The sequence below is a fragment of the Benincasa hispida genome, chromosome 11 (genome assembly GCF_027475165.1).
Source record: "Benincasa hispida cultivar pf3 chromosome 11, pf3_genome.v1.1, whole genome shotgun sequence".
Classification (NCBI taxonomy): domain Eukaryota; kingdom Viridiplantae; phylum Streptophyta; class Magnoliopsida; order Cucurbitales; family Cucurbitaceae; genus Benincasa; species Benincasa hispida.
In genome coordinates, this window is record NC_143488.1 from 16,601,335 (window position 1) to 16,617,171 (window position 15,837).

Genomic DNA, 15,837 nt, shown 5'->3' on the forward strand with positions numbered 1-15,837 from the left:
TCGGTGACACTTAGCTTATATAAATTTAGGTTTTATTATTTATAAACGATTTAAATACTATTTTGATTCTATAAATCTTGGTAATTTTGCTAAAGAAAGTATTTAATTTTTTAATTATATAAATCTAAAAAAAAGAATGTATTTTATTTTTAATTTGATCAAATGAAAAAGAAAACGATGTAAATTTTTCCCTATATGTGATTGTATATAATAATTTTGTTTTTTTCCATGAATTATTTTTTAGAATTAATGACACGCCTGCCAAAAATTTATGAACATTTTGAAAAGTATTTGGAAAAAACATAAAGTTCATTTCACAATTGTCCTAACGCAAAATATACGTTCAAAATCAAGGATTCTCTATTCATTGGGGATGCAGCAGCTTATATTTGGTGATTTAATATAATGTCGATTCTCTATTCGTTGGGGATGCTAAGTGTCATTCGGCTGGATGTATGGGTTCTTCACAAAATTCATACATAATGCTTGTTAGATATGGATATTAAATGAAATATTTTGTGTTTCCAAATTTCGAATGACGCTTCTTAAGCAAGTTCCATTAAATTGATTTGATATGGTTGCGTGCTTTATCAGTTTCCTACACCGAATTAATTTCCATTGGGGACAGGAATCGACATTGTGATCCAGAAAGAGGATTGAGAACGAAAAAGAGTATCGAGAATGGGGAACGGGAACGGGATTAGGAAGCGTGCAATCTGATGTGGATAGAGATCAATAAACGAGGAATGGGAACAGGAAACATGCAGTCTAATGTGGATCGGGATCAGGAAACAAGAATCGGGAATGGGGAATGGGATCAGAAATCAAGGATGGGACGTTGGGGGCCAATTGAGCATCTTCGAGGACAAGTGGGTAATTTCACAGGTGACTGACGTAAGCAAAAGGCCAAATTTAAGTGATTTCTCCAACGCGGGCCATTTTTCAATTGGACCCCCTAAAATGGGTCATCTGTACAAATTTTCCTTCCTTTAGTTACCACCTTCTTCCTTAATTACTTTAGATTCACTCCTATGTGAATAAAAAAAATTACTCAAAGATGGTGGCAAGTATGAGCACACTAAAAAATGATCGACAAAAAATTGTAAAAGTTGAGTGGTTGGAAGTTCTAGGGGCAACTACATATGTTGGGACGACAAATCCAGATGATGCTAAGATATGGATGGACATGCTTGAAAAATGTTTTGATGTGATGGGATGTTGAGAAGATAGAAAAGTAAGGCTTGCTACTTTTCTACTTCAAGAAAGAGCAAGTGACTGGTGGAAGTCAATAACAAGCAAACGGCCAGAGTTCGAAATTACCAATTGGAGTGAGTTCGAAACAACATTTTATGAATATTATTATCTGCAATCCTAATAGATGTTCAAATTGAACTTTCTATCATTTTCTATCAAAAACATTCTTTATGTTATCCCATATTGATCAGATTCTATATCCTACTCCAAGACAACTTTATTAAAAAGATAACTTAAAATTAAATTCTTGAGGAAGTATAAAGCATATCTACTAATGTTGAAACTTATCATTGTGATTTCAAACTCAACCCACCAACTCCCATACCAAGCAATATTATTGGAAGGTTTTTAAAAGGCCTCTAGATTTTGAACCAATCCTTTATCATAACAACATATTTATTGGTATCACAATTGACCAAGGAGACAATTGACATAACTTTACATGATTAATATAAAGTTCAACTAGCTCAAATGAAGCATAGTATAATGAAAGTAAACTCAAATTCAATCTTATCATAAGGCCAAACATCATGGCATAAGATCCAATGACACAATAGTTAGAGCTAAAAGAAGACGAGAAACATTAAATGACACAATAGTTGGAGTTAAAAGATGACAAGAAACATTAAATACCTCCAAACTAAAACATTTATTCATGATCAAGAATTGTATCCTTTCAAATTTCAAAAGAGTCGAACATCAGCTTTTTCTTTTTTTTAAAAAAAAAAAAACATTTTTGGACATTTTCATATAAGAGACAAAATGAATATGAAGATCAATATCCATTCTCATTTTTATTTCATTATGTAAATATTTATATCATCTAACATCTATGAAGGTTCATTTATAGAGTTAAAAGGTTGTTTACTTAATTTAGATCATATAGATGAGTGATTATATCCTTTTAAAGTGACTTTTCATTTTATACAAATAAGTTTTCTAATTTCTTTACTGGAACAAAAGTTGAGCAAAAATTTCTATCTTTTTTATATTTTATTCTTGTGTTTAAAATGAATATTGTAGAACTTTCAATGACCAGCTAGATTGTAGAGAGTTTAGCATTGTAAAAATGAAAACAAGTTCTTTCTTCTTGTTCATTGATAAACTGTATCTTTCTCATATATGTTTGTTACTTTTTCTATTGAAGGTTATTTTTATTCTTATTATTGTTATGAGAGTCTACAAAAAATAAAATAAAAAATAAGGAGAGCTCTCAAACATAATCAAAGTAGTTCCTCTTTATCAACTTGTTATGGATAGACGGCTAAAACAAAGCGAGGAAGGGTAAAAGAGAATGTTAGCATAAAGAGAGGAAAGAGAAAATGGTAATACATACATTTAACCTCTTTTTAGTAACCATTTAACTTTTTATTTTCTATTTATGATAATTAAGTCTAAACTTCACTTTCATTACTGGTTTTTTTTATTGGTTTATATGTTTTTTATGAAAAAGACAGAGTAGAGAAAGAAAATAGCACACACAAAGTTTACGTGGAAAACCCTAATCAGGGAGAAAAAACCACGGGATAAAGGATTCTTATTAAAAGACTGATACAAAGAATACATTATGATTACTTACTTAAATAGAAAAAAAAAAAAAAAAAAGGAACCCTAGGGTACAAGTAAAAAGACAGAGATGCCCCTAGAGTAAAAAACCTTAATTTCAACACTCCCCCCAAGTTGGGGCGTAGATGTCAATAAGACCTAACTTGCTCACACAAGAGTCAAACAACTATCTGGGCAGTCCCTTTGTTAGGACATCTACAATCTATTGGCTGGAGAGAACATAGGGGACACAAATGTTGCCATTGTCAAGCCTCTCCTTGATGAAATGTCGATCAATCTCTACATGCTTGGTTTTGTGCTGAACTGGGTTATTTGCTATGCTTATTGTGCCTTTGTTATCACAATAAAGTTTCATTGGACCGGTGTGACCTTGGTCAAAGTTTCTTAAAACTTTTTCAAGTCAAATTTCTTCACAGATCCCCAGACTAATGGCCCTGTACTTAACTTCTGCACTACTTCTGGCAAGTACCCCATGTTTTTTACTCCTCCATGTGACAAGGTTACCCCACACGAAGGTACAATATCCTAATGTCGACTTTCTATCTACCACAGAACCTACCCAATCTGCATTTGTGTATGTCTCGACGCATCGTCTGTCAGTCTGTTTGAACATCAAGCCTCTCCCTAGAAAAGTTTTTAGATACCTAAGGATGCACTCCACTGCCCTCATATGTTATTCGTTCAAAGACTGCATAAAATGACTCACCATACTCAGTACATATGAAATGTCTAGTCTAGTGTGAGAGAGGTATATTAACTTTCCAACAAGCCGTTGATATCTCTCTTTATTAACTGGAACACCTTCACTCAGATTACTTAATTTCGCATTCACTTCTATAGGGGTATCAATTGGTTTACAGCCTGCCATACCCGTCTTCTTAAGCACGTCCAGAGTATATTTTCGTTGGGAAACTGAAATCTCTTCTCTTGATCGAGCTACCTCCATTCTAAGGAAGTACCCTAATTTTCTAAGATCCTTGATTTCAAATTCCTCAGCCATTTTTGTCTTTAATCGGTCAATCTTTGAAGCATCATCACCTGAAATGACAATGTCATCAAATATACAATCAAAATTGCAATCTTCTCGGAAACTGACCTCTTAGTGAAAATAGTGTGATATGAATGTCCCTGACTATATCCTTGTGACTTTACAAAGGTAATGAATCTGCCAAACCAAGCTCTCGAGGACTGTTTTAGTCCATAAAAGGACTTCTTTAGTCTGCATACTCTGTGGTTAAACTGTTTCTCAAATCCTAGGGGAGGATTCATGTAGACTTCTTCCTTCAACTCTCCGTTGAGAAAGGCATTCTTCACATCAAACTGGTGAAGAGGCCAGTTTTTGTTAACTGCCACTAAAAGCAGAACCCGTACTGTATTCAGTTTTGCTACTGATCAAAAAGTCTCGGAATAATCAACCCCGAAGGTTTAAGTAAAACCTCTGGCAACCAATCTGGCCTTGTATCTATCAACTATTCCATCGGGCCTATACTTTACTGTTAACACCTATTTACTTTCGACTACTTTGTGTCCATTTGGAAGAGTAACTTGGTCCCACGAATGATTTTTCTCAAGAGCCCCCATTTCTTCCATGACTGCGGCTTTCCATTCAGAAATTTTCAATGTTGTGTGTATGTTGTTCGGTGTCACCACTGTGTCTAGGCTCGTAGTGAGGGCCTTGAACTCATGAGATAGGTTACTATAAGACAAGTAACTCTGCAGTGGATATTTTGTACACGATCTGGTACCTTTCCTCAGGGCAATCAGAAGGTCAAGGGATGCATCTCGGTCTTTATTCTTCTCGGACTTCATACTACACTCACCTTCCTGCTCATACGTCTCATGCTCTATCATTTTTCCACTCTCAACGGTGTTTTCAGCTAGAATAGATGACATTTCTTTTCCAGATTCAACAATATTTTCTACTGGAACAAGTGACTCACAACCATCATTTTCTATCTCGATTACATCCTTGTTGTTAGTCTTCCCTGTCTTTGCTCTCATCATTTTCAACACAAGCATCAGTTTTATCACATTTATTACCACCATCAGGGATAAGAATATTAATACCTGAAACGATCCCCGTTTTGACTCATTGACTGGACCTGGAGAAGTAACAGGCGGCGCCATTTCCTTTATGAGATTCCTCCTATAGTATGTGATCCATTGGACTTGTTCAGTTGGTAGAATGGATTCATTGGTACTGATGTCAAGGATAGGTTCGGGCAAGACAGATAGACTCGGACCCCAATTGGTTTTTTCACTAGTATTCTCCCCCTAAAGATAACCATTGGGAAAGAATGGATGATCTTCGAAGAATGTCACATCCATTGAGACAAAGTATTTTCTGGAAGAGGGATGAACTTGTACCCACGCTGTGAAGTGGATACCCCACAAAGGCACATTTTTTAGCCTGAGGAGTAAACTTGGTTCGGTTAGGGCCATGAGTATGGACAAACACAACACATCCAAATACTCGGAGGGGAACATCAGAAATAAGTTGGTTATTTGGATAGGACTCTTTGAAGGAATCTAAGGGAGTTTGGAATTTTAGAGCCTGGGATGACATTCGGTTTATTAGATAGGCTGCTATTAGAACAAAAACCCCCCACAAATAGGAAGGAAGGGAATTTGACAACATAAGAGATTGAGCAACTTCGATTAGGTGACGGTTTTTTCGTTTGGCCACTCCATTTTTTTGATGAGTGTACGCAAAGGAACTCTGATGGACTATTCCTTTTGAGATTAAAAAGTTCTTAAAGGAATTATTAAAGTATTCCCGACCATTATCACTTTGGAGAATAGCGATTTTGGCATTGAACTGAGTTTCGATAGAATAGTATAATTGTTGAAATACCGATGTAACTTCAGCTTTCTCTATCAGAAGGAAAACCCAGGTTAGCCTAATATGGTCGTCAATGAAGGTTACAAACCATCGCTTTCCAGTGGTGATAGTAATAGGTCACGGACCCCAAACATCGCTACGGAAGAGGGTGAATGGTTTAGAAGGCTTATAAGGCTGAGATTTAAAAGATACACGGGGTTGTTTGGCTTGGGCACACACATCACAATTTAACTTAGAGATATTAACATTATGAAAAAGATGAGGAAACAAATAATTCATATAATGGAAATTGGGATGCCCAAGGCGAAAGTGCCACGACATATAATCAGTTTCAGAAACAGAAAAATGAGATGAAAGCAAATTAGTCCTATGACATATCCTAGATGAGGCTTCTTTAGTGAGGAAATAGAGCCTTCTGTCATGTCGGGCAATGATAATCGTCATCCCCGAGTTCAGATCCTGAAAAACAACGGCATCAGGTGAGAAAATAATAGATATTTCAAGTCCCTTGTAATTTTACTAACAGATAAAAGGTTATAAGAGACTTTTGGCACATGCAACACATCTTGGAGAACTAAGCCCTCAAAGGGTGACAACCGTCCTTTTCCAGCATCTGAGGCAAAAAACCCATCAGTAATCTTGATCCTTTTATTCCCAGCACTTGGTTGATAAGAAAGAAACTGGTCGAAGGAACTAGTTAAGTGGTCTGTAGCCCCTGAATCTAAAATCCATGGTTTACTACTAGTTATACTAACAAAGCCAAAGGAGTGAAAAGTACCTGATTGGGCGATTGCAATTACTTCTACTGTACCAAAAGTGCTCTAACTGTTTTCCTGATTCTGCGACTGTGTGTCTTCAGTTACTAATTCACCTACCAGTGCCTGCCTTGACTGTCATTTTTTACCATTCAGTGGATGGCCATGCAACTTCCAGCACTGATCTTTCGTGTGCTAGGGTTTCTTACAATGTTCACACACTGGAGGCGGCTTACTATTTTGTTTATCATGGGCAGGGCCTGAAATTTTGAAAGCAGCGGAATCTGTCACAAGTGTATTGTTCATGGCCCTAGACCTGTCTTCCTCCAGGCGTACTTCAGAATAGACTTCCATTAAGGACGGTATTGGACGGGCTCCCAATATACGACTTCGTACTGCATCAAACTTAGAGTTTAGTCCTGCAAGAAAGTCATACATGCGGTCGGTTTCTTCAGACTAATAATGCAAAAATCCTCCACGCGAACAGTTCCAAATCATCTCACGGCACAAATCCATCTCTTGCCAAAGGAGTGACAGTTTATTGAAGTAAGCTATAATATCCATTGTCCCCTGCTTATACTTATGAACTTGCTTACATAAGGTACATAACCGAGAAGCATTCTGTCTTTTGGAGTAGAGTTTTTGGACTACGTCCTAAATATCTCGAGTCGGGCTGCATATAATAAGGGTTTTCCAACCTAAAGATCCATACTTCCTACCAGAATAGATCTTAGCAAAGAATCTTCCCCCTTCCAAATTCGTTCTTGGGGGTCGTCTGGCCTTGGTTTCAGTATTTCACCCGTCAAATACCCAAATTTATGACGACTCTCAAAGGCCATTTTAATGGATTGGGACCAAGAGAAATAATTATCACCATTAAATTTTTCTCCTACAATAAAGTTATAAGAGTTGCCTATAGCTCCAAGAATAAATTTGAAGAGTATGCAGGGAAAGAAGTTACCGAATTTCTAGGGTAGATCAGTTGATTTTGGTTTAGATCTGGTTGGACATTGGATGTCGATCCCAAGGCTTCCCCGATGGCAGCTATCTACTGTTGGAACATCTCATTCTGTCGCTTAATCTGCGGTTGCAACTGAGTAAACTAATTTTGGATTATACTCCCTTGGTCCCGATGATGGGACGATGATTCTCCCCCTCCAAACCCATCAATGATCGGCGATGACTGTCCAAAACTACTACTCACATCCGGCTGAAGTATAGGATCCCGATTGGTGAAGTAGCCATTGATTTAATCCATTCCCGACTGATTCGACTGATGAAACACACTGCGACTGATCTCGCTGATCATAACATCCCTGTTCAGCTACGGCTGAGAAGACCCAAATGGATTCGCGCAGACTTGTGGGCTCGGCTGGGACGAAAAATCGAGCTAATCCGCACAGGAGGAAGAAACGATGGGCTAACCCGGACTGAGGAGGAGCACCGGTCGGAGGTTGGGCCTGATCATCTGGCGCAACCTAGAAGCTTTCGAACGGAGGTTGCGATCCCTGGGAAAAATCGACCGCGACTGCCGACTTCAGCTTCTGCGACTGGATCTGATCGTCGAATGGTTGTTCGGGTCTGTTGGAAGCTTCAACTTCGAAAGAAATCGGTTGGAAGCTTACCGATTGGTCGAGTCTGATCGACTGGTTGGATCTGGTCAGCTAGTCATCACGATGAAGATGGGGAAGAACAGATTGGGAATATCTGTCGATGGCATTTTGGATAATAATGGTTATATATGGGCTATTGATTTGAGGTTCTCCTATGGGCTTTTCCTCAATGGTGGCTAGGGTTTCATCTCCATACTCTGATACCATGATGAAAAAGACAAATAAATAGCACACACAAAGTTTACGTGGAAAACCCTAATCAGAGAGAAAAAATCACGGGATGAAGGATTCTTATTAGAAGACTGGTACAAAGAATACACCGTGACTACTTGCTTAAATAGAAAAAGGGAAACTCTAGGGTACAAGTAAAAAGACAGAGATGTCCCTAGAGTAAAAAAAACCCTAATTTCAATAGTTTTGTTGTTTTATATTTTAGGAGTATTTGCAAAATCAAACTAAAAGAACAGTTTTTAAAAACTAATTTTGGTTTTTAGATATTACCTGAGAATTCAATCTCTTACCCTATAAATATGAAAATCATAAGAGGTTGTGAGAAAACAAACAAAATTACAAAAATAAAAAACAAAAAATTAAAGTCTATATGATAACTATTTTGTTTTTTGTTTTGGATTTTTTTTAAAATTAAGCAAATTTTCTCTCTATTTCTTATAATGATTTACATCTTTATTAAATACACCAATTAAATTCTTAATCAAATTAAATTACAAAACAAACTTTTAAAGTCTCTCAAACCGCCATGCGAGCATCCCAACAGGTTGGAAGCCTACCAAGAGCGATCCTCTACCGCCACAAGACCGAAGCCCAATTGATAGTTAATCACGCTCTAATCACAAAGCAATTATTTATTCATCAGACTTGAGTCCTTCTCCTTAGAACTCAATGACAGAGATATAACCTATATAAAACATCTTGTTCACGTAAAATTGTAACAAAAACAGGTTTAATTTTTTAAAGCTACTTATTTTAGTTTTCAAAATTTAACTTAATTTTTTAAACTATTAATAAGTAGATAACGAAGAATAAAAATTGAAATTTGAAATAGTATCTATAAGTTTAATTTTCAAAAACAAAAATAAAAAATAACCTTAAATTCCTCTGGCAAATGGTTAAGAAACAACCTTAAATTTCTCTGGCAAGATCATTAATTAGCAACCAAAGACTTGAAAGATCATCAATAAGAGTACCAAGTCCACTTTTAAATAGATGGTGGCATGTAAATCCCAACTTGTTAACATTCCCAAATATCCTAACGGTGTTTTTTTAAGTATACAGTCCATTTCCACATAAAGTAAAGTGATGCTAATACATATTTACATGAACTACTATAAGTTTATTGACAAAGAAGAGCCGTGGAAGCTGGCCAACTTGAAGAAACAAAGCAAGTTTAAATTTAGAGCATTTTAAGCAGCTTCAGCAAATCCAACTCTCAAGTTTCCATAGTCAAATACAGTATGGTAGGAACCCATGAAAACATCCCCCAAGATCCTGTGAGACAAACAAGGCGAGGTTATAACTAAAGCAAGATTTGAGAAGCGAAAGAAGAATCACTCAACTAAATTTTGAGTGTCTATGATTTAACTTTTCAAGTATTCAGTTTTGGAAATAAGTCATTTTTTAAAGAAAATTGAAGTGTTTGGCAACCATTCAAAATAGTTTTTGAAACACTTTCAAAGTTGTATATCTCTTAAACTGTTTTTATAAAAAGAGTTTAAATTGAGGGGGAAAAAAGACTTTTATGAAAAACAATATTTTCTCTAGTCAATCCAAACAGGTCCTTGATGTGCTTTAACATAAATTAAGACTAACCAGAGCGGTCCCCGTGGAGGCGGCACGTCCAAAGCTGCAAATCCACTGATGCATTCAGTTACAGGTCCCTCGGTGACTTTGAGCACGTACTGTCACAGTAAAAGAAATTATTATAGGCTTGTTTTGTAAAAGAACAAGATTACTATTGTTGCTTGTTAGTAGAGCTAAAAGAAATGCTTAGATGAAAATTGAAGAAAATGTTGTGGAAGATACTGAAGAATGCTGCCAAATAAAGACAGATAAACGACCATATCTAACCTGTTCAGGCTTAAGCTCAAAGACCTTTCCACCAATAGTAAATGAAATACTAGGCAAAGTAGACAAGGAATCACAATCGATTACTGATTCTCCCATTGGACTGGGCAACTTCTCGCAGAGCTGCAATCACAGTAGACGTCTACATGAGCAGGTGAAGATGAGTTTTGAAGGAAATTTCTGAGGGTGAAGAGTTATTTTACCCCATCTATATAATTGAGAATCTGGTCTTGTGTTTGCTCATTCTTCAGCTGGCTTTGTGCCCATACAACTGCCATCTCACATGCGTTGCACATAACATCACGCAAACCATTCGAAGATTTACTAGTGGTGTTATCGACAACGCTCTCAATGCCCATACTGAAACCAATTTCCCCAAAAGATGGACAAGAAGGTAAATATTACTCCTTGGAAATGAACCTAAACAAAAAAGTTGCACCATGCAAATCTAAGCATCAGCTTCTGCTAAGAAAATGAAAATCCAAACCTTACACCTCGCTCCCCATCAAAAGTACACAAGCCAAGTGTAGAGCAGATTTTCTTTGGTTGATCCTGCCAAAGTAGAAAAGAAAAATAGTTGCACGAATTGAACAAATGAGAGTCATACGTTCGAGTATTAATAATGTGAAGAGAGACATCGATTACCTTTGCTAACAGCATTTTAATTATGGTTTCACCGTATTCTGCAACTACAGCCTTGCATTCCTCACTTACAACCCCCGAGGCTCCAATGGCATGATTAACTTGAGTAATTATAGCCTGAAATAACGTATAAAACGATAAAAATTAATGCAAAGAAGAAACCTTATAGCCATACAATGAAAAGGAAAGAACATCAGGCCAAAAACAAAAAAGAAACGAAGTAACCATGGTCTATGAAATTTGCATATTTGTGCAGAGAGGACTAAATGAAGATGCTATTTTTTTATATTTTGGATTTCGGAAGTAAGAACTGAAATTTACATAATTTCTAATGATAATGTTTGGATCAAACAATAGGTTTTAACACTCAAAGGACCCTCATCAAATCACAGAGACTTGAGGTAAAAGTAAAACAAAGTATATTGGTAAAATTATTTTGACAATAGACATCTCACACGTTCATCTATCATGCACTATACAACCATAAGATGTTGGAAGGTGAGTCAATGAGAAGGATAAACTCAAAGGTCTTTTATATGAATGGAGCAAAACCAAGGCATCCTACAACATAGGAAAAATCATATGCTACAGAAAATAAACATGCTTAACCCCAATTAAGGCACATGAAGGGTAGCACACACCGTTGGACCAGCCAACAAAGAAGTTCCTGAATCAGCGATGGCTGAGCAACCACCTGAACAAAATTCTGCGACAGGATTTTTTGAGTAAAGATTAATGAAGGCAGATACCAAAACAATATTTGATTGATCACATTGATAATTTTTAACATACCTGTTGTACTGCCATTGATCAGGACGTCGCCCATATCAAACTGCCAAAATAGAAAGTGATATAAAAGATATATACCCAATAATAAACTAGTGACAAAGACCAATATATTACATGGACGCTAGTTTACGAAACAGCATATATAACGAACCTGCCAATATCCTTTTTTAGTAACTGGAACATATGTATGCTCCCCCTTGTAGTGATTAGGATCCACACCACCAAAGACAATTTCACCACCTTGTTCCTCATCCACATTTCGATTAAACCAAAAAGAGAAAACAGGCTCCTTTACAAGGTTTTGGTCAACCATGTTGTACCTGTACTATTACTAAACATTTAGTAATCTATACCATCAACATTAACTCTTCTTTACATAACGCATGCAGAAAGCAGTATTGATCCAACTACATACCATACAGGCACTGCATCTCCAACTGAGATCTCTTTAAAGCCAAGTCCCAATATGCCATCAAATTGGGCAAGTACAAACGTGAGGCTGGGTTCCCTAGTTGCCTCGATAAAATCCTAGAATGAAAAATATTATAGTAAAGGACAACCAATAATAAATACATGAAAAGAACAGACATAAACATAAGCAAATACCTGTTTCTTAATTATTAGGTCGCCAACTTTAACATTGTCTTCACTAAAGTAGCCAGAAATAGCACCAGTCCCATATTTGATCGAAGCAGGTTTACCTGCACATTAGCGGAACATAAAATTAGTGCCCTTTGCCAAAACAACTCAAATTACCGTTAATGATATCACAGAAGAAAAATGGTGGCTCAAATGCATTAGTAAAATAAGTATCTATAGGAAGACAATTTCATGACCATAACATTAGCTACGAAGAGTACTGACCATTCTTTTTATAAGTACTTGAACGCTTTGACTTGTACTTGGAATGGAGTAGACAAGCAACCTGCAGACAACTTAAAATCATTCCATGCTCTGATATATAAAGGACAAATAAATCTTTTCACAATTAAGATTGTGGGAACTTACAGAGAAGCACTTGGATGATGGAACCCACAAATTTGAACTACCAGTGTCAAAAACAACAGTAAACTTCTGAGGGGGAGTACCAATACCAATCTCACCAAAATACTGAGCATTCAAGTAATTCTTCAATCCAACAATATCAATATCATCCGAACCTCCCAAATTCGCACTCTCAACAGAATCTTTCAAGGAAACTCCTTCCTTGTTTGCAATCTTGCTAGCAACTCTGTTTAGGCCAAACTTCCTCCTTTTAAGTCCAATTCTAACCTTCCCATCATTGGATGCAGAAAAAACCATTGGAAACATAAGGAAGCAAATGAAAAGAACGGCTGCACAAAGTTTGAGTCTCGTACCCATGTTGCTCACTGTGAATTGAAAACATGCTTAATTACAATCTAAAGGTAGTCACAAGGACAACAATTCATTAAACAATGTAAAAGATGAGAACACTAAGGTGGTGTTTGGGCTCCCAACTTCAAGTGAGTGGGGTGGTTATTATAGTCCACTCCATATTTGGGCCTCCAATTATAATAGTTCGTGTTTCCAACTATTATAATCTACAATTAACTACCGTATAACTATTTCAAACTCCTCTTTGTTATGGTGTTTATTATTTAACTAAAATAGTATGCATCCCAAATACAGATTTTTTTTATTTTTTTAGTACAACTGCGAGTAGGGGGATTCAAATCATAGACCTCGTTGTTACTAACACACTCAAATACCAATTAAGTTGTGCTCAGTTAGGCTACCCAAAACACAAACTATTAATAATAAATTGATTTTGAATCACTAAAAGTATATTTTGAATGATATTATAAATAACAAAAGTAATTTTAATCATTTCAAAAAATCACTCTCAAATATGCACAATGAAAAACTAAAGAAATTGGAGGCATGAATGAGATTATTTGAAAATATAGGCAAACCCATATAAGTTAGTTCTATTTGTTTGATTCAGTTTTTCATTTAAGATATTGTTTACAGAGGACACCTGCCTCACTTCTAGGGACAGTGCCAAGGGAAAATCATATTTAATCCATAGTTCCAAACTTCCCTTCAGCAGCCTCAGGACAAAGCACAGAATATTCACAAACAAACTGAATTGCAAACACACAATACAAATTACATATGCACACATTTCTCAGGATTCCCATAAATTGTAAACTAGAGAATTTCCAAAGCTAAGTATGCTATTCAAAAATATGATTATAAAAAACAGCACGATTCTACAGAAGGAAAAACACCCAAAAAATCAAGTTTTGGAAAAGTAAATTTAATCGGTGGTCTAACAAAGCAACACTTAGCCACAATTAATGCTTTTCAACAGGAAAAGACATGGAATATGGAAAAAAATAGCACAATCGAAGTAAACCAACGTTAGAATTAAGTGCTCTAACAACATTCAACAATTAAGAGGTTCCAGCTTTCTCTCGTCCCAAAGTGATCAAATGCTCCAAATATCTAACTTCCCAACAACTTCTCAGAAATCAGACAACAACAAAAAAAAAAAAAAAAATTAAGATAACAGAACAAATTAAGCAATCTTCCAAGCTCGAACCTCAGTTCAAAATCCACCAGCAGATACATCCAAAAATACACCAAAACAGAACCCGATCAAGGATCAAACTAATTTAAAAGGAAACAGGAGATTGAAGCAACAGAAAAAGAAAAAGATCAGAGAAATGAGAGGAGCATTCACCTTCAAGGCAAGAACCAAGGCGAGAGGTTCAGAAAATTTTCAACGGTAGAAATACCCGACGAACTGCAATTTTTCTTATCGTTTTGGTAAGGAGTAGAAACAGGAAGCTTCGCACTCGCATTGGCTTCGAATATCCACCGTCCACGTGTGCGGCTGTGATAGAAGATTCTTTACTTCTTCATCAAGAACAAGTGTAGTTTTATTTGATTGGATAAGCTTTAAAAATATCTATTGTTTAAATTGTTTTTCAAATATATATGTATTGTGCAAATATTTAAAATAATAAAAATTTTAATGTTTTGAATTATTGAGGTTGTGGAGCCTCATCAACGGGCCCGTGACCCAAAAGTCTGTGGAGCTCAGTCCTGACCTCTACCTAATGTTAAAGTTTAATCGGTCTAACCAGTCCAACTCATTTATTCAATGAATTGGACATCGATCTCCTTTTGCAAAGCAAGCTGACTTTATTTTTACTTGATTTACTCCATGCTTGAGAAGACAATTTGGTATGTCATGATATAATATCAGGTTTCACCAACAATGTACTTATCTCTCATCACCACCAAGCTCGTTTTATCATTCTGCCAACCATCTCATGGTCCCAATTTCGATCACATCCGATCATCATTATGAAGGGATCGAATCCTGTAGTGGAAGGAGTGGTCGTTTTCTTTTCAATTTTGTTTTAGAAATTTAGAACACAGAACAGAAGAAATTTACATTCAGAATGGCTAAGTATCAAAATAAATTGCAGAAAAGAAGAACTCACCTTTGAAGAACACTCTTCTAATCTTCTCCAGATCTTCATTATTCTCTGCATCTTCCCTGCTATTCTCTGGCAAGGAATCGATTGGTGGGAACCTCCTTTTGAAAGTGCAAAAAAAGAATTGAAAATGGTGTTGTCAAGGGAATTTTTCACAAATAACTTTTTTTTTTGTAAAAAAACCTTGAGAGAGATCATGACGAGGAGAGTAAGTTTTCTTCTAAAAAAAGCAACTCCACAAAAAAAAAAAAAAAAAAAAAAAAAAAAAAAATCTCACTCACATTATTTTATTTAAATTAAATTTTTTAAAAAAAATTAACTTAAGTTGAATAATAATTAATCAATCAGATTAATTAATTGATTGATTTTTAATTAAATTTCTCATATTAACTAAATGTACATTTGAATCATATTCAAATGCGCATTCTCTCATAACCTATAGTTTTAATATGAATTTCATTCAAATTTTAACCTATAGTTTTAATATGAATCTAATTCATATTATTATCTATAGTACAATTACAATGTGAGGATATTTCACTTACAATATAAATCCAAATTTGTTTTGTTCCAATAAATCTATAGTTTTGCCCAACTTAACTAGAATTATTACATGCGCAAATTTGTAAAATGATTGTTTAAATTAAAAAGAAAAATTGGAATACATGATGCAAAAATAAATCATAAACATTGTTTCCCAAAACTCCAAGCAATATATATGTACTTTAAAAAACACAATAAAACAAAGTGTAATACATAGTTTATTAAAATATATGTATATATGTATGTATGTAAATTGTTAGTTGTCGTCAGATCTGAAACAT

At 35.6% G+C, this 15,837-nt stretch overlaps 1 protein-coding gene across 2 annotated transcripts; it reads right to left on the bottom strand.

Moving 5' to 3' along the window:
* Nucleotides 1-9,244: 9,244 nt before the first annotated feature.
* LOC120091893 (aspartic proteinase A1-like) lies at nucleotides 9,245-14,541 on the bottom strand. 2 transcript variants are annotated; one of them, XM_039050051.2, is made up of 14 exons: nucleotides 14,251-14,541; nucleotides 12,552-12,913; nucleotides 12,408-12,468; nucleotides 12,150-12,244; nucleotides 11,959-12,071; nucleotides 11,695-11,863; nucleotides 11,547-11,586; nucleotides 11,396-11,460; nucleotides 10,758-10,871; nucleotides 10,600-10,664; nucleotides 10,316-10,472; nucleotides 10,116-10,235; nucleotides 9,858-9,946; nucleotides 9,245-9,536 (listed from the first exon to the last, which is right to left on the bottom strand). In XM_039050051.2, exons 2-14 carry the CDS (start codon nucleotides 12,903-12,905, stop codon nucleotides 9,452-9,454), a joined length of 1,527 nt encoding a protein of 508 aa, XP_038905979.1. In that variant the 5' UTR covers nucleotides 12,906-12,913; nucleotides 14,251-14,541; the 3' UTR covers nucleotides 9,245-9,451. The 2 variants fall into 2 exon arrangements, with proteins under 2 accessions (XP_038905979.1, XP_090162987.1); XM_090306861.1 differs by having other exon boundaries at nucleotides 14,110-14,267.
* Between the last annotated feature and the right edge of the window lie 1,296 nt (nucleotides 14,542-15,837).